The sequence below is a fragment of the Artemia franciscana genome, chromosome 10 (assembly GCF_032884065.1).
Source record: "Artemia franciscana chromosome 10, ASM3288406v1, whole genome shotgun sequence".
NCBI lineage: Eukaryota > Metazoa > Arthropoda > Branchiopoda > Anostraca > Artemiidae > Artemia > Artemia franciscana.
Window position 1 is genome coordinate 47,596,064 of NC_088872.1, and position 20,343 is coordinate 47,616,406.

Consider the following 20,343-nt stretch of genomic DNA (forward strand, 5'->3'; position numbering starts at 1 on the left):
GCTCGTAACTTTTGACGGGTAAGACTAATCTTGATGAAACTTATATATTTAAAATCAGCATTCAAATGCGATTCTTTTGATGTAACTATTGGCATTCCATTCCAATTTCCAAAAATTCCATTTTTTACAGTTTTGGTTACTATTGAGCCGGGTCGCTCCTTACTACAGTTCGTTACCACGAACTATTTGATAGTGTGATAAATCACACTTTACACTTAGCATATTGTAAAAGGTAGTGTATATTAGTTGCAGAACGAACTGTACCGACGATACCTATTTTTATTAAATAATTCTTGATTCTTAATCATTGCAAATGCAACTTGAGACAGCAATGTTATTGCTACTTGTACTGCTGCTACTAGAATTGTTAAATGAAATCAAAAGAGTTGAAGCACATCCTTGTTGCTAAAATTGCATAGGGGCAATATTTCACGAACAGAATGGAGCATTAAGTTGAAAATTCCAGAAAATTTTAAGGGGAAGGGTAGGGGTGCTAAGAATAAATCAAAAGACATGAAGAACATCCATGGTTTTCAAAAAAAGCGATATCTCAGGATCGGCTAAGGGTACTAAGGTTAAAATTGCTAGGGCATGGTGAAGGAGGTGGTGTACTAAATCAGAAAGAAACTACATAACAGAAGTATGTGATCCAGGTCGGTAAAATTGCATTGACAGCTTCCATAGATTGTATTGGTCAGAAGCACGTTCGAGCCCTGAAGTTACATCAAAAACAAATGACATTCTAGTTTTTAAAAATGGGACAGGTGTCCTTCTTGTGTTTATTTACTTTATTATTTATTTTCATTTCTGTTTGCTTAGGATCATAAACGTTATCACGATTTAACCTCATCGTGAGGTCTTAATTAAGTCAGAATTGTAACTGCATCATCATCATTGCTTTCAACAGCAGCACACAAGGCAAAGTAATCCATAGTAATCAGGTAACAAAGCTCATTAAGAATAGGGGCAACAACTACGTGCTTTTTATTTCAAGTCATGGCATACGTGAAATCGTCACTGAAAACAGATATAACAAATGAAAATAAAAGTTTGTTTAATGAAACTATAGAGTGAAATACATATGAAAACAAAAAGAAATTATCAAGTTTTTAAAGGTCCCGGTAACACCTCGACTCTCCTGTTCTTTCGACTAAAAATTGCCAGTTCTATTGATTGATCCAAATATTGGTCCAGGTCGTCAACAGAGTCAAGACTTCAGAGACTTGCAATATCTCAGCAACAATCTGGCAAGTTAAACTGAAAGTTTCAAGTCATATTGAGGGGAGTGTTGAATTAAATCGAAAGATATTACAGATTCAGGCGGTCAGACGAACATGTCTGCAATATCTCAAGAACGGCTAAGGTTATTAAGCTACAATTTTTAGGGCAAGTTGAGGGAAAGTGCTTATTAACATTCGTCTATGCCTGGCGTTGTCACATGACGGGGATCGAATGGCTTCAGCCCTTTAGAAGCCTAAAGAATACGGAGATTTTCAATCCATTTATTTGAATAAAACATTCCATCCAAACCTCTAAAGTGCAAATATTATTAAGAAATTGGTACAAATTTCTTTCGAAAATATAATATTACACCACAATCTGGATTCTTAAGGCGATGAACCCTTAATAGCTTTACAATACATTTCTTTTTATTACCCAACTGAAAAAATAAGTAAAACTATGTCAGTTAAAAAAAGAAAATAATATGCAAAAAGAAAATCGTCAAAGAAGTTTTTTTAAGAAAAGTAAAGAGTTAAAGAGTAAAGACTAGATAGTAACCGAAACTCTAAAAACGGAACTTGCATACAAATAGATACATCAAAAGAATCAGATTTTATGTTGTTTTTAAATATATAAGTTTCATCAAGTTTAGTTTTACAAGTCAAAAGTTACGAGCCTGAGAAAATTTACCATATTTTCAAAAATAGGGGGGAAACACCCCCTAAAAGTCATAGAATCTTAATGAAAATCACACCATCAGATTCAACGTATCAGACAATCCTATTGTATAGGTTTCAAGCTCCTATCTGCAAAATGGGGAATTCTGTGTTTTCTACCAGAAGAAAGATCACGGATACGTGTTTTTTTTGTTATTGTTTTTTCCATGAGTGATCATACCAACCCAGTGGTCCTAGAATGTCATGAGAGGGCTCATTCAAACGGAAATTAAAAGTTCACCAAAAAAATTGGACCGCAACTATGCCCCCTCTCACGCTTATGTTTTCCGAAGTCACCAAATCAAAATTTTGAGATAGCCATTTTGTGGGGTTACAGGGGGGGATCTATACATGGAGGATTTTTTTATGGGGAAAGAGACTTTTCATGAAGGGGACGCTGGATTTCCGAGCATTATTTTTTCAAAAATCAGAAATCAAATAAAAAAAAAGTTTTTTTCAACTGAAAGTAAGGAGCAACATCAAAACTTAAAAAAACAGAAATTATTACGTATATGAGGGGGTTCATCCCCTCGTCAATATATCGCTCTTTACGCTAAAGTATTTTTAGTATAAGAACTATTCTAATAATTATTAATTATTACTTAATTATTAATTACTTAATTATTCTAATTAATGGGATTCAGGGGGCATTCTTAAAGAATTGGAACAAAATTCGAACTTTTGTGTAAAGAGTGAGGTATTGACGAGAGGGCGAGTCCCCTCATATTAAGCATATGAGGGAGTTTCTTCTTTTCGTCAGTACCTCGCTCTTAGCGATAAAAATAGACATTCATTAAATAGTGACCGATATAAACAATAATTTGTTTGTGTTACTTTTCGCCCAATCTTAGCATTTAATATTATCTTAAGCAGCTTCTTAACTATGATTTTTATGTGATAATAAATCAAAGATATTGTATGTTTCCGGCTTGTAGTTGTTATTAAATAATAAAAAAACAAGCTTTTTTTTAACTGAAAATAAGGAACAACATTAAAACTTAAAACGAACAGAAATTATAATGTATATGTGGGGGTTGCCTTCTTCTCAGTGCCTCACTCTTTACGCTAATGTTTGACTTTTTCTTCAAATTATTTAAGAATGACTCCTGACACACAAGGACTGTTTAATTAGAATTATAAGCTTTTTACAAATTCACAACATTTTAACGTAAAAAGCGAGGTACTGAGGAGGGGACAACACCTCACATACGTAACAACAACCAAAAGAAAAATCTGAGAAGATTGCAGTTCAAACAGTTCGTGGTAACGAACTGTAAGTAATGAGCGACCCGGTTCAATAGGAAACGAAACTCTAAAAAACGGTTTAAAAAAGGATTTTGATACCAATAGATACATTAAAAGAACCAGCTTTTTATGGTGACTCCAATTAAGTTTAGTCTTATCCATCAAAGGTTACGAGCCTAAGAAAATGTTCCTGATTTTCGAAAAGAGCGAAAACACCCCTAAAAGTCAAGTGATCTTAATGAAAATCACACCATCAGATGCAGCGTATCAGAGAACCTTATTGTATGGGTCTCAAGCTCCAATCTGCAAAAATGCGGAATTTTGTATTCTTTTACCAGAAGAAAGATCACGGATGCATGTTTATTTGTGTTTTTTTTTTTTGTTTGGTTGTTTGTTTCTCTGTTTTCACCAGGGATGATCGTATCAACCCCAGTGGTCCTAGAATATCAGAAGAGGGCTCATACGAATAGAAATTAAAAGTTCTAGTGCCCTTTTTAAGTGACCAAAAACATTGAAGGGCAACTAGGCCACCTCCCCCGTAACTTCCGATCAAAATTTTGAGATAGCCATTTGGTTCATCAAAGTTGAAAGGCCCTATAAGATGACCCCCCCCCCCACAGACACAGGGGAAAGATCTTTAAGTTATTAAATTTATCCATTGTTTACACATAGTATTTGTTATTAGGATGCATGCATACATTTTCAGGTGAGGGGGGACAAATTTTCTGCTGGGGGCTTTTACTCGGGGGAATTTTCCATGGGGAGGGAAGTTTCCAGGGAGTGATCTTGTCAGGAGGAATTATACGCTGCAAGAATTCGCCAGGATTCTTATAAAAAAATTATTTTTATATATCTTGCTTTCTCTTTTCCGTCTCAATTTTACGCACGGAGTGGTTAAGAGTAATTGTCTGGGGTAAATTTTTTACCCGGATTGAATTGTCTAAAGGATATTTCCATGGTGAGGGGGTTTCTCTGTGGAGGTGGGGTCTGATTTCCTGGCATTACTTAAAACAATCAGAAATTAAAACGATCGAGGCGTTGAGGAGGGAACAGTCCCTTTCATATACGGAATAATTTCTGTTCGATTTAAGTTTTAATGTCGCTCTTTACTTTCAGTTTAAAAACTTGTTTTTTTTTATTTAATTTCTGAAAGTTTTTCAACTAATGCAGGTTCGAATTTGGCTCACCGTATATGAAAATTAAAACATAATTTGCATATTGATTTTGGCAGATTTATTTCGTGTATGAAGAATTGCCTTCTCCTCAATACCTTGCTCTTTACGCTAAAGCTGCTAGTAGTTTTAAAAAAGCTCCCTATTCTAATTAAACGGCCCCTGTGTTCCAGTTTTAGTAAATAGTCAGACTTTAGAGTAAAGAGTAAGGTATTGAGGAGGGGGCAAACCTTCAAATACAGAATAATTTCTGTTCAATTTTTCAAACAATGCCAGTAAATCTGGCTCACCCTCTATGAAATTTACTCCTTCTCCTCGCGGAAACCCCAATGGAAATTTCATCCAATGTAATTGATTGTAAACTCCAACATGATTCTAAATCAAAACAATGCACGATATCTCTGCTTTTCGGAAAGAAATGGTGGGAGGAAGACAGAGGGAGCAGTTGAAGTGGCCACAAGTCAAAACTGGTCCTTCAATAATACTAATGAATTAGTCTTGTGTGATTCTAGTTGAAACAAAATGCCACACCAAACCTGTAGCTGAGATAACTGGTACTAGGGGGTAGGGGAGGGGGAGCTACAGGCCCATAAAGGTTTGCCAGTCATACAGATGAATACCCTTGCATGATTCTAGTTCAAATAAGATGCAACAAGCCTACCTTACTAGTAAAAAAAAGTGAAGTGAGAGGGGCACAAGAAGGGAGAGGGAGAACCCCAGATCAAGTTTGATTCTCGAATCATATAGATTGAAAATTCCTCTATGATTCTGGGTCAAACTCGGTTCAATCTGCCAACCTTTGTGCTAAAAAGTTAGAAGTGAGATATCCAGGAAGTCGGTGCAGAGGTGGCCAAAGGCTAATTTTGTCCCATCAATAATACAATCTGTAAATGCTTGTGCTATTCGGCTTCAGACAAGCTGCTTCGTGCCTTCCTTTGTATTGAAAAGTTGCAAGGGGAGTAAGAATGGAGGCGTCACCAGCCCGGTCCTTCCAGTTGGTTTTTTGGTTTTATCACCCTTGCAAGACTTGGCTTTTTATTGCATCGAACCGGGACATAAGACCGTTTTGGCTCAAAGTTATTATCCACTCTTTTTTCGAATGTCTATCACAATAATGAATTGTCAGTCCCTTGAAATTTTCAAAATGATATATGTAATAAACGAACTTTCCGCCCCAGTTTTTACAAAGAAAAAACCCTTGTAATGTAATTTTATCAACTCTTCGTGGGTATGAAGAATAAAAATACATCTCTGTTAGTCTAAAAGTTGATTTTACAGCTATGGACCAGCTTTCAAATACCACAAATATTATTTCAATGTCTTTGGAGGTTATGTGTGTGTAGGTTCAAAGGACGCCATGAGAGGGAATGCATTTTCTCTCCAATCACTTTTGAGCTTGTAATTTTTAATCAAATAAGCCCATTTTAATTCTATACAACCACCCTTCCATATGAAGTGACTCTAAAAAAACTAATACAATAAAGGGCTCTTCACTAGAGGCAACGTTAGTGTTCACTCTTATTTAATCTTATACGTGTATGTACAAAAACTAATACCCCCCCCAAAAAAAAAACTAACGCCCACACACAGAAATTCATTCGACAAGATTAATATCGAAATAACAAATATACACACTTGACCTAGATAATTTTTCTATAATTACGTGGAATCTTATTACTCACAGCAAAAGAATTAAATGAAACAAGTTCTGTGATCAGGGTTGTCACTAATCTTTCGAAAAGCTTATAACAAATCGTCCCTCTAGTTTTCTGATAACCAACTTCTACAGTCTCAGACTCTACCGTATTTATTCAGATAATTTGATTTGCTTACTCAAATAAGTTGAAACTTAAATTTATCTAAAACAAAAATTGGAAGTCCACCAAAATTATAAATTTGAAAAGAATAATACAGACGGCAGGTCTGTATTTAAAAACCTTTAATATTCTTTTTTCCACAAGTTTTCTATATATAGCACTAGTTCAAAATTTATTTACAGGTTGTTTGATAGAAAAACGAGAAAAAAAGATATAAAGCAAGCTGTATCTCACTAAATTTTGACAACCCAGGAGTAAAGACAAGTACTTAAACTGTAAAATCTAAAGAACTGAAACTAATTAATCAACCAAACTATACCAATTAAAAAGAGTATTTTATACCTTAATAAAGCGTCTTTTGACTTCTTCAACTTCCTTTCCAAGTTTGACGACAATTTTGTCAACAGATCGTCCATGAATATAAGGCAGAATATCCTGCGAAGTTTCAGTTCTTACTTCTATGTGCCCTATCCTCAAATTCCCAAGCACAGCTTCCAAAGTTGGAAAATCCGTGCCAGGTGTAGCACTCAATGCCAGGATCCGAAACTGATTGTGACGACGAGTTAGTTCACGCACCACCTTATAAAACACATTTGATGTTAGAAATAATGTATATTCTTTTAGAAACAATGTTTTGTAGATGGTACTTTTCCAGTGTATTTTAAGCGAGGTATTATATCACCTTTACCGAAAAACAAGACCTCAAAAGTTCCCTCCGACTTAAGACCAATATCAAAAACCTCTATTTTCTCTAAAATTTTGGAAAGTTTTTATTTACAATTTCCTCTTTGACGATATTCAAGATAAAATTAACCCAAATCAGTTTGGCTTTAGGCCGAATCATAGCACCATTCATTGTTTATGTCATATACTTGACACTGTTTTCAAACATCTTGAGTTAAGTAATTCCTACGTTGATGCTGTTTTTGCTGACATTAGCAAAGCCTTTGACAACTTGGATCATCAGACAGTTATTGATAATGCAAGGGCTTTAGGTGTCAGAGATTTTGCTTTACGTATGGTAGCTAGTTTTTGTCTGGTCGTGAGCAATGTTTAGTCCTCCCTAACGGAGATTCATCAGGTTTTACCTCGATTTCCTGTGGAGCACCCCAAGGGACTAAGTCCTTTAGCATTTTTAATTGTTTTTAACAATGTTTTACCAAACTTTGACAACACTTTTAACTTTGCGGATGATTTGACATTACTTAACCTTTGTCAAACCCCTAACACTTTGGGTGTTAAACTTGACTCACTCATTAACAACTTAAATAATGATCTTGACAATGTTAAACTCAATCTAAGCACACCGAAAAGCAGTTTAACGCTATTCTCCTTTTTAGAAAATGTACCCCCAATCAATAATTACCTTTGCATTATAAATTTAAACATGGTTAAGCTGCTTGGTGTGTACTTAGACAATGACCTTTAATGGAAGTCTCTCTCTTTTCACTGATTTAAAACAGGTGGTTTTCTCCTTAAATCATTCTCCCTTCTTAAACGATTCTCCGTATCAATCCAGAACCTTAAAATAATTTATTGTTCTTACATAAGACCTTGTCTTGAATATGCTTGCCCTATCTGGCACCTGGGTTGACCAAATCCCGATGTTCTAAAATTGAAACCATTCAAAAAAGAGCTATAAGAATTATACTGGGGACGTCCTATACTACTTAACATGAAGGTTTGGCTAGACTTGAACTTACTACATTGGAATCACGACGTCACTTCCTTACCATGAACTTTGGGCACAAGTGCCTTAGTTCTGACTATCATCGACGTCTTCTTCCCCCCTTCAAAGAAAATCCCCCAATCCTTCCCAATACAAGACTTAATGCTCGTAGAGCTCCAAATATCCAACTTGACTTGTGTCCCCAAATGTTGACCCTAAGGTACACAAATTCTTTCGTTCCCTCTTTTGTTTCGCATTTTAATAATTGATTTAACTTTGTAACTATGTTTATCCCTTAATATCTATTTTATGATTGTAATTGTTCTGACAGGCTTATGCTAGCTTGTGTGCTATTCTAGCCAATAAATCCTATTTTAAGGATTCTAAGGAATCTAGCCTAAATCCAATAAATACATATATATATATATATATACATATATGTATATATATATATATATATATATATATATATATATATATATATATATATATATATATATATATATATATATATATATATATATATATATATTTATATATATATATATATATATATATATATATATATATATATATATATATATATATATATATATATATATATATATATATATATATATATATATATATATATATATATATATATATATATATATATATATATATATATATATATATATATATTAAGAATCCAGTTGGATTTAACTTATAAGTAATTCCTTGAATCCTGTCTCAGAGTCATCCTATCAAGCCTTATTTCCGCAGAAATAACATTATTCCTTTAAACTACGACTGCTGAATTCAATCAATTTGCTCTAATTACTATCTAAGAACTTTATCTGACTAATGAATGGATTTTCATTGGTGAAATTTCGCTTTTGGCATACTTTTGCCAGGTTTTTAGTTTTCTTTTTTTTTTCTTTTTTTCCTAAAATTCGAAATTAGCTCTTCGGTGCTTGTAATCAAAATTTCTTGAAGTTTAACTATGACAGATAAATTCACTTTCCCTTCTTATAAAAACCTAAAATCAAAGAGTTACATTTGCTACGTAGAGATTAATAAGGCAAGTCTAAATAACCTACTAATATGACGTCAAAGACTAGGGCCAACAGGAAAGTATCTGGGGCACAAGAATTTCAGAAACTATTCTGAGCTTTTGTTCTGAAAAAAAAAGAAGATGTCATCTGGAACTTTTTACCTGACAATACGCATGGTTGCCAGTTGCTTTGTGTGCTTCATCAATAACAAGACACTTGATGAGCTCCGCAGGACAAGCTCTACTTGTAAGGTCGTTCATCATAACCTGAGGTGTCAAAAAGAAAACCCGATTTTCCTTCCACGCAGTAGTTCTGGCTTTGGGTGCCATTGTTCCTAGAAAATAAGAAAATAGTATAGAATTGGATATTAGAAATGTTTTGGTGTGATTTAAAAAATGTTGCAATGCGAGACATGTACAATCTCTCAAAATTTACTTGAAGATTTGTACAAGAAAATTTTTTGTTCTTTTAAATTCTTTGCAAGTAGAAACGACAAGGCGACGTAAATTCTAAGAAGCTAAAATCTAAAAAACTAAATACAATTCTTGGCAAACGCAAACGATACAGTAACGTAAATTCTAAGAAACTAAAATCTAAAAAACTAAAATGCAATTCTTGGCAAGTAGAAACGAGAAGGTGAGGTAAATTCGAAGAAACTAAAATTTAAAAAGCTAAAATGCAATTCTTGACAAGTGGAAACGACAAGACAGCGAAAATTCTTAGAAACTAAAATCTAAAAATCTAAAATGCAATTCTTGGCAAGTGGAAACGACAAGGTCACGTCAATTCTGTTTCATCTTATAGAAAACGACATTCCCTTATATCTAACCCGAGAAATTAAAAAACAAAAACCTTAAAATGCCTATGTAAAAGCTAATCCAAGTGGATTAGCAAGATTTTACAATTATTATAAAGATGAATTACCAAAAACTAGAAAAAAATTGTTATCAAGGGCTCTTTGTACGGAATAAAGATAAACTTAAAAACAAGATGTACTAGACTGTTGTATAACAAATATGTAGTAGTTCAAGATTTTACCACTTGACAACCTGGAATCAAATACTAAAAATAAATTAAAACAGCAATTCTAGGCAAGTAGAACTTGGCAAATGTTTCGTCTCACAGAATACGAAACTCCCTTATTGCAACCCAGAAAATAAAAATAAAATTCTTAAAATACTTGTTCAAGTCCTCATTCAAATCTTATTCAAATCCTTAAAATCCCTAAAAAGATCCATTTTACAATACTGAGCCAACAAAATTTTACATTTATTATAAAAATGAACTACCAAAAACGGAGAATGGAAAACAATTATGAAAGACTCTTTATCTGGAATAAAGACAAATTCAAAAAAAAGATGGTTTAAACTGTAATGTAACAAATACGTAACAGTCCAAAACCAGTAAAATTTACCACTTGACAAGCTATTACAGATGTAGTAAAGACAATGGAAGAAAGCGGCTACGATATTAAACTGAATATACTTAGGGTACGTTAATTCTACATGAACAGAAAGTTTACTTTGATTCGAACAAAGTTATCTGAAAGAGATTAATAGAGAGGGAATGTTTATAACACAAATCATTGACAAAAGAAACACCTGTTACCGCCTTGTCAAACGGTTCAAAATAACAAACTGTAAGTAAGGAACGATACGACTCAATAGTGACAGATACTCTAAAAACAAAATTCCAAGCTGATGTTGATTTCAAATAGATAAGTTTTAACTAAGTTAAGTGTAACCCATCAGAGGCTATTACCCTGGAAAAATTTTTGTTGTTTTCGAAAAAGGGGGATACACCCTTTAAAAGTCAAAGAATTTTAATGAAAATCACACCATCAGATTCTGCTTAGAGAACCTTATTGTAGAGGTTTTAATCTTTTATCTGCAAAAATGTGAAATTGTCTAATCTTTGCCAGAAGAAAGGTCACGGATGCTTGTTTATTTGGGTTTGGGTGATCGGATTGACCCAGTGGTCCTAGACGTTTGGAAGAAAAATTTAAATTTCGAGCAACGAGATAGCCATTTTGTTGATCAAAGCGGAAAGATCCCATAACTGTGTCTTTGGATACAACATGAGTACCCCCACGCCCGAGGGGAAGGGTTCTTAAGTTATAAAATATAAAATTCGTCCATTGTTTACACACAGTATTTGCTATTGGGAACTATGCATATATATTTGGGTGGTGGGGGGGGGATTTTCCACAGAGGTGGGTTCTCCACAGGGAATTTTCAATGAGGAGGGAAGTTTCCAGGGGGTAAACTCTTCAGGGGAAATTTTTCATTGGGGGAATTCACCATATTTCCTACACAAAATTGTTTTTATGTCTTGCTTTCTCTTTTCCATCTCGATTTTACGTGCAGATATGTTAAGGGTAATTGTCCACGAAAAATTTTAACTGAGATTAAATTGACTAGAGAATAATTCGGAGAAGAGGGGTATTACTCCATGGAGTATTACTCATACTTAACACGAACAGAAATTAATACGTATATAAAAAGACCCTTCCGCAACAACTCGCTCTTTACGCTAAAGTTTCTTTTTATCCTAATTCTTTAAGAAAGACTCGTGAAACACAAGGGTCATTTAATTAGAACAATAAGAAGCTTTTTTAAAAGTGCAAAAAAAACTTTAGCATAAAGAGCGAGGTGTTGAGGAGGGGGCAACCCTCTTAAAATAAAAAGTAATTTCTTTTAGTTTTAAGTTTTAATGTTGCTCCTTACTTTCAGTTGAAAAATCTTTTCTTGTTTTATTTTTCCATGGGTGATCGTATCGACCCAGTGGTCATAGAATGTCACAAGAGGGCTCATTCTAATGGAAATTAAAAGTTCTAGAGCTCTTTTTAAGAGCTCTCCCTGTGCCCACCGGAGTCCCCGTTGTAGTTGTGTCCCTGTGTCCCGGTCGTCATTTATATTCCCTGTGTCCCGGTGTCCCGGTCTGTATACACATTCGTTTTTGAAGTTATGACAATGTGTATAGGCCTATATATGTATATATCGATATATAATCCTACACAGGGGCCTACATATATAGGGTCTTTATATCTATATACATATATAGATATTAAATAGAAACATAGATATTTCTATAAATATCGTTTTTGTATTGCTATTTACAGAACCTATAACTATCGGCCTTTCGGAAGGGAAGCAATTGTAGAACTAATTGGGAATGGATCAACCTTCAATTTACCGGTTAATTCCATTGTGTCCTTCATTGGAATGCCCATGATAGAGAAGCAAGCTTCAATTTGTTGAGCAACAAGGGGTCTCGTAGGGGCCATAAAAACTGTCTTCCCCTGAGGATACCATCGATAAAAGTTGTACATCACCACAGCTGCTATAAAGGTTTTACCAAGACCTAAAAGGAAAAGTATTAAAATTAATCATATCCAAACAAAGCTGTTTTTCCACCTCCCCCATCTCCTCCAAACCTATAACAGGAATAAAGTCACATTAGTAATAACTTTAAGTAAGTTTAAAAACGATTCTTGTTTTTCAAGTACCTGTTAATGCATAAAAACACCTTTCGACCAATCACAGCTGAATTGCTTAGTGAAAAGTACAAAACTTCTAATTGAGAAAAAAGCACAAACTGTATTTTTCATATAATATGAAAAGGAAGCTGCTTATACTCTTAACTTAATTGACATGCGAGACATTCTTGTTTCATTTCAACTCGATAAGTGTTATTGATTTTTATGTCTTTAATACTTTTTGCATCAGCTGATATTACAATACCTGTAGGTAGTGACACCATTGTGTTTTCAAAGAGAGCCTTTTCAACTATGGTATACTGATAGCTTCTAACCGGGTAGTTTGTTGGATATATCCAATCTTTTCCAGCATCTAGATCAAAACCAGGAAGAGTTTCTACGGAATTCAAAGCTGATATCTCTGATGTACCGTCCGACCTGAAAAATAATATATACTTTTAAAGGCTTTTTTAATTTCTTTCTTTTTCTTTTTCTCTCTTACTTAGTAGGGAAACATAATAGTATTATATCATTCAATCAGATGAGCAGTTAGTCCTTTGGTATAGCTCCTATCAGGCCTTGTGATATAGCTTAGGTAGTCTCATGTTTTTGTATTTTTAGTAGTGTACACAGGATAAGAATCTGCCACCTGAGATTGACCATTTGCGTTTTGACTTAATCCCATCCTCAGATAGAACTTTAATTCATCTAGATTGGCGCAGTGTATGCCAATACATAGGTGCATGTTTTATTTTCAAATAAACACGCCAATTTCAATAGTGGTCATACATTAGGGCAGATACAAGGGTGTTATATGAACAAATAAACACAAAGTACAAACAATGGGGAAAATACTTTCGAGACAGTGGAAATCAAATCTGTGGATATTTCGGCCCTATGTCCAAGGGCCGTCTTAAAACTAATATAGAATTAAAACTAATAATGTTTTTTGATAAGCTTTTTTGAAACAGCCTTAGCATCTCTACTTAAATGAAGTTCAACCAGGAATGACAAATAGAATGAAATGACGTGATAAATTCACTCAAACAAAACAGAACAAAATGATTAAATGCAAGTTCCCAAAGTCAACCTTGCGTTTTTGGCAGCCTGCCTCAAAGATCTTTCTGTAACTGGTTCAATACCATTATAAATCGATTAATTAAGTTTCAATATAAAGAATTTAGGGAGTACTCTCCCAAGTCCCTGTTCAAAAAATATTATTATTTATTTTGAGACTAATTTCGATTGAATCCCGAACCACCTGTTTTATCCCCAAATCATTACTGATGAGTGAAGATTTTTCAAAAAGTATCGTGTGGGAGGGATAATTAAATATATGCCAACCTAAAGCAGAATCGAAGGAGTTGTTGGAACTATTTGAAATTAACGCCTTGTCTATGTCTTTTTTATGCTGGTGTAGCTGTTATTCTAAATTCTAATGGGTCTTGCCAACATAGCAATTTCCACAATCACAAGGTATTTGATAGACCCTCTTTGGCGAGTAACTGGGGTTTTATCTTTACCGGAATTTAAGAAATTTATGATTTTAAAATTATTAGTAAAAACTACATACAGATTATTTTTGTGCAAATATTTTTTAATTTTGTTGTGATTTTCGGGATATCCAGAAGATAGATAATATTTGAGGATTTTATCAGTAGCCTCACATTGTGAAATACCTTCTTCGATTTTACGGGAATGTCTTTGTAGTCTGCGGTTAATTATCTTATTGACAAAAGGAATGGGGTATCCATTACCAAAAAGAATATCTCTCTGATAAAGTTTATTTCTGCATTTATATACGAATCGGAGCAAATGTTCAGGCACGATCAATGAGAGAAGTTACAACTGCTCTTTTAACTTGTGGGGGGTGATTTGAATTAAAATGAAGATATCTATTGTTTTTTTTTGTATTGGCTTTCGATAGATAGTAAAATCCAGTTTATCAGTATTACGAATAATTAGCACATCTAAAAACGGTAGTTCATTTTCAATTTCAACTTCTAGGGTGAACTGTAAATTTCAGTCATATCTATTTAAGATGATCTGAGAAGCCTCGAAGTTCAGCTTCCCCATAATTCCAAAGTGAAAATACGTCATCCATACATCGACCCCAATAGACGCATAATATAAACTACCGTTTTTAGATGTTTTAATTATTTTAGATGTGTTAATATTGGGGGACCCCCCCCCAGAAAATTTTCCCTGTAATCAAACTTGGTTTTAGAGGAGAGAAATAGATTTATTTAGAACTCCTATTTAAGCAGAAAAAGCCAAAATCTGCACAGCATGTTACTACGTTTTCCACAAATGAGCAGTGTTGTATTTAATCTGACAAAAAATAAATGTGTCCTAAAAATAAATGTGACTAAAGAAAAATGTGTCCAGAGGATTAGAAAATCTCTCTAATGCTAAACTCTTCATTCTACTAAGATAACATCGTATTTACTATATACCTATTCCTAGCTTGGGGGTTCAGGCTCCCTCGCCAACTTAACATTTAATTTTCTAAATACACTAGCTAACCCATCACCCATTGCTGCGACCTCAGAAGAAATCAAAATCAAAGAAGACCCTCCCCCTGATTAATTTACCGCAGCTAACTTCCCAATATGGAAAACCACTCTCCCCCTATAAAATTGTCCTCCACGGAAAATTCCCCCGCATATTAAAAACGATCTTATTTTTAACTTTAGAAGTATTTGACAAATTTCCCCACAGAAAATTATATCCCCCCTGAGAAATCTCCAGCGGAAAGCTCCTCTCCCACCGAATCCCTTCCTTGACGTTTCTTATGTTTTCTTGGCGAGCGTTTTCGTTGGCAAAAATTTCTTAACGATTCTTGGCGATCAGATTCACATTCTAGTAATACCTGCACGACACACAGACGCACAAAAGGAAATACATTTGCTTTTATTTATTTAAGGTGATATAGGTACTATTCTTAAGAATTTGCCTCGTAATAATTTCAACTTCTAACTAAAACACCACATTCCTGTTGACTAAAGTAACAACTAAGAGGCATAGGAAAGCCACACTGATACCTTACTGAAATATAATATACTAAAACTGTAAGATAATAAGACAAATATACTAAAACTGAACCTTTCCACTTTTTGTTTTTTCTCTTCTGCATCCAAAGCAGCCAGTAAAAGCTTGTCGTCATCAGAGTCTGAATCATGAGATGGCATTGCATTAGACTCAACTCTAAAGAAAAAAAATGCATTAAAAAAAAATAGTAAAAACTGACAAGTATTAAAGACAAGGGGGTTTATAATTTTCAATGAAATAAAAATGGGAACTGACTAAATATTTTGTGTTTTTAGATCAGACTAAAAGACATCATAGCTTTAGTGGGTTTCAAGGAGTAGTATCATGACTCCTATTTGAGGCGATTTATGCTCACTTTACGCTTGACTTGATTATCAGTTTGATTTCAGTTTGTTTATTCTTGGTTCCTAAGGAAATCACTAGTGCTTCTAGATTTCTTAGAAAATGTTAGCCAGATATTTTGAGCTTTTCCCCGTGAAAAGAAAAACAGAAATTGAGAATGAAGAAATAAACGGTTAGTTAACAATATCATGCCTTCATTTCGGCTTTAAGCCACTTAAAGAACCACATACTGAGACATAATTGATTATAGAAGTTTTAATTATAGATAGATTAATTAGATAGATTAATTAGATATTATAATATAGATATTCTAATTTATTTCAATTAGAAATTTTAACTATAGGAAGTTTTGTATGGCATTAAGCTAAACGCCATAAATAGGATTTATAATGTTTTTTCTGGTTTTCGTAAAACAACGGGTTTGAGCTGTAAAGCTAAATAAGCTCTAAATATGAGCTCAAAGCTCTTATTGGTTTTAGTTATAAATGTGCCCATTTAAACATTTATTTGTTTTATCATTCCGCAATATCCCATTACCGTCTTAAGAATTGGATTTTTTAACGATTTAATAAAGTGCATTCACTATTGAATTTTTGCCATTGAAAAGGTTCAATTTGTTTTAGTTTTTGTTTTTGTGTTAGTCAGTTTTTGTTTAGTTTTGTTTTTGTTTTAGTCAACGCGGCTTGTGACTATTTCATGCGGATATTATCAATTAACAGGTGTGAGAATTGTGTATATTGTTTAGCAGACATTTTGGATTTGAAAAGTTATTTAAATGGAATAGAGATTTATTAAATTAGCATATTAAAAAGCATAAAAATATGTTGAAAAATTTGAGTATAATTTTAGCAGAATATCAAGAAATGGAATTAAACGTAAGATGATTATGATAAGAAAATAATGAGAGGGATATAAATAGTATTGAGGAATGTCAAGTGCTTTTTTTCATGTTTTACATTCCGTTTTCACGACCTGAAGATATCAAATTAAAAGCAGTCAAGTTGACCTAAGCTTCTGTTTTTGAGAGAAATATAGTCAATCATTTTTACTTCTGTTTTGTTCTGCTGTTTTCGAGACGTGAAGATATCAGAGGCAACGCAATAGCGTTGCTTATAGCATTAAATAAAAAAACAAGTTTTTTTAACAGCAAGTAAGGAGCGACATAAACACTTAAAACGAACAGAAATTATTCCGTATATGAAAGGGGTTGTCCCCTCCTCAACGCCTAGCTCTTTACGCTAAAGTTTGACTCTTTCTCACAACTCTATTTTTTTAAACAATAAAAAAAACTTTAGCGTAAAGAGCGAGGTGTTGAGGAGAACCCTTTCATATACGGAATAATTTCTGTTCGATTTAAGTTTTAATATCGCTCCTTACTTGCAGTTAAAAAAACTTGTTTTTTTATTTAATTTCTGAACGTTTTTGAATTAGTAAATGTTTTTATTTTGGCTCACCGCCCATGAATGTTTAAAACGAAATTTGCACATTAACATTTTTTTGGGGCTAAATGGCTTTCTCACCGTTTTGATCGGACGATTTAGAAAAAAGGGTGGGGGGAGGCCTAGTTGCCCTCCAATTTTCGGTTACTTGAAAATACAACTAGAACGTTTTTTACAAACGTTCTTACTAATAATAAAAATACGTAACTTGCGAATTAACTAACGTAATGAACTTCTTTGTTTGTATATTTTTATTACGTATATAATAAATTCGCCTCCTCGACAATACCTCGCTCTTTACAGTAAAGCTTGAATTTCATCCCATTTCTTTGAGAATGACTCCGGAATCACAAATTCCGTAGAATAGATAGTTGAAATTACTTCGGCGTAAAGAGTAAGGTATTGTGGAGGAGACCAAACCCCTTAAATGCATAATATTTTCTGTTGAGTTTAAGTTTTAATGCTGCTCCTTACTTCCAGTTGAAAAAACTTTTTTTTTATTTATTTTCTCATTGTTTTTTTTTTAATAAGAGTAGAAAATCCTGCACTCCTTCATGTAATTTCTCTTCCCTCATGATAAATTATTACATGGAAAGATTCTCCAATGTAACCCCCTCCCCTAACACATCCCCACCCCAACCCAAAAAATTTCCCCTAAAAATGTCTGTACACTTCCCGATAGCTATTACTGTTTGTAAACAATGGTCAAAGTTTGTCATTTGCAGCCCCTCCCCCGGGGACTATGGTGGATTTAGTCGTCCCAAAAGACATAGTTATTAGGTTTTTCGACTATGCTGAACAGAATGGACATCTCAAAATTTTAATACTTTGGTGAATTTGGGAAAAAATGAGCGTGGGAGGGGGCATAGGTGCCCTTCGATTGTTTGGTACCATTGGGTCGATTCGATCACCCTGGGGAAAAAAACAAAAAACAAATAAACACGCATCCGTGATCTGTCTTCTGGCAAAAAAAACGAAATTCCACATTTTTGTAGATAGGGGCTTGAAACTTCTACAGTAGTGTTGTCGGATACGCTGAATCTGATGGTGTGATTTTCGTTAAGATTCTATGACTTTTGATGGGTTTTTCTCCCTATTTTCTAAAATAAGGCAAGTTTTCTCAGGCTCGTAACTTTTGATGGGTAATAAACTTGGAAATAAACTTGATGAAACTTATATATTTGAAATCAGCATCAAAATTCAATTCATTTGATGTAACTACCGGTATTAAAATTCCGTTTTTTAGAATTTCCGTTACCATTGAGCCGGGTCGCTCCTTACTATAGTTCGTTACTACGAACTGTTTGAAAGGTTATAAGGCTCCAATGCTCTTTAATTCTTTTTACCTAGAGGCACTTCATATGGAAGGAGCGGTCATATAAAGTTTGGAAGGGGCTCATTCGATTGGATATTTGAATTTCTAGTGCCCTTTTTAAGAGTAGAAAGTAATCGGAGGGAAACTAGCCCCCTCACCCGCCCTTTTTCCTTAAATACATCTAATAAAAACTTTGAGACAGCTATTTTCCTAAAACTAGATCAAATACCAAAAACTCTGAAGTCGACACAACCCCTCAGAGCCTGGGACACGCGTTGTTAGTTATGCCCTGGGGGCATATATGGTTCTTATCGAAGGGATGCTCATATAAACTTCAGTGGGGGCTTGTTTGACTTGAAGTTGAAAATTCTAGTTCACTTTTTAAGAGTCAAGAGAAACTGTAGGGTAACTAGCAACCCCCTCCACGCCCTTTATTCCCCAAACACCTCCGATAAGAAATTTCATATAGCCATTTTGTTCAAAATAGTCCAACGATCAGATAACAAAACTTTGGGGTCAACATAACCCCCCAGAGTCCGGAGGAAGAGTTGTAACTTATGCCCTGGGGGCATGTAATTTTTTATGGAAAAGATGGTTGCGTAAGCTTCAGAGGCGACTCAAATGATTGGAAGTTGAAAGTTCTAGCTCCCTTTTTAAGAGTCAAACGTGATCGGATGACAACTACGCCTCGAACCTCGCGCATTTTTTTCCCAAATGTATCTGATAAAACAGTGGCATTTTATTCCGTGAATCATGGAAACTGACCCCTGGCTATCCTTTCATGACCTAACTCCTCCTCCCTCCAAAAAAATTTACTAGTAATATTTTCTTCCAAAGATCATGAGAGCTGACCCCTGCCCGTCCCTCCGTGGCCTGACCCCCCTCTCCCCTTCGTCCAAACCAACAACTTATTAAAGATACTTTATTCCAAAACCATGGGAGCTGACCCTTGACTTAATACCCATGACGAACCCCCACCCACCCTCCCAACAAAAAACTTATTAACGACATTTTATTCAAAAAATCATGGAAATTCCATTAAATTTTATTAGCTCTTTCCAAGATTTTCAAGACAACTCTTGTTTTCACTGCGATCAAGAGTTTGGCTACCATTCGTTTCTAGACACATATAGACTTATTTTGGAATAAAAAAAATATTTTGAAATAGGAAATTTTGGAAAATCTTAAACTTAAAATTTGAAAATTTTAAATCTTTTTAATCAAAAACGAACATATTTTAATAAAAAAAAACTCTCCGGAAAAGAACTTTTCCAAAGTAGAGTAAATGCCATGTTAAACTTAAGATCAAAAGAAATAAAAATCTACAATAACTGAAACTAAAAACGACCAGAAATTACTACTAAAGAATAAATGACACCCAAAACGAACAAAAATTAAATAAAAAATCATAGAAAAAACATACAACCAGCACTAATGGAAATGAATCAACAAATCTTAAAACGGGTAAAGTTAATTTGAATATGCAACAAGCTTAAAATGAAAAAAAAAATTTTGCTCTTGAGGTATAAATGAAACCCAAAACGAGAAGAGATTAAATAAACAAACATACAACAGGTGCTAATATATATGAGCGGATAAATCTTAAACTGAATATGCTTAAACTGAATATGAGTGAAACTTAAACTGAATATGCATTTTAAGCTTGAACCAAACAAAAATCACTACAAACATAATATCGCCTCCTTCCTTCGTAGCTCAGGAATGACTGAATATATTAATTTGGAACTTTCAGGAAAATATAAAGAGGCAATATTTGCATGCCACCACTACTACTACAATCAACACAGCTACTACTGCTTCTACCACACTACTACATTTAC

At 34.0% G+C, this 20,343-nt stretch overlaps 1 protein-coding gene across 4 annotated transcripts in view; it reads right to left on the reverse strand.

Moving 5' to 3' along the window:
• Positions 1-20,343, reverse strand: part of LOC136032285 (uncharacterized) — a 192,898-nt gene that overhangs the window by 161,617 nt on the left and 10,938 nt on the right. For all 4 annotated transcript variants that reach the window (XM_065712555.1, XM_065712553.1, XM_065712552.1 and 1 more), the window contains exons 3-7: positions 15,461-15,562; positions 12,621-12,793; positions 12,073-12,240; positions 9,039-9,211; positions 6,514-6,750 (exon numbers count right to left, since the gene is read on the reverse strand). In XM_065712555.1, the coding sequence (XP_065568627.1) occupies positions 6,514-6,750; positions 9,039-9,211; positions 12,073-12,240; positions 12,621-12,793; positions 15,461-15,562 (853 nt within the window). The remainder of the gene's footprint in view (positions 1-6,513; positions 6,751-9,038; positions 9,212-12,072; positions 12,241-12,620; positions 12,794-15,460; positions 15,563-20,343) is intronic.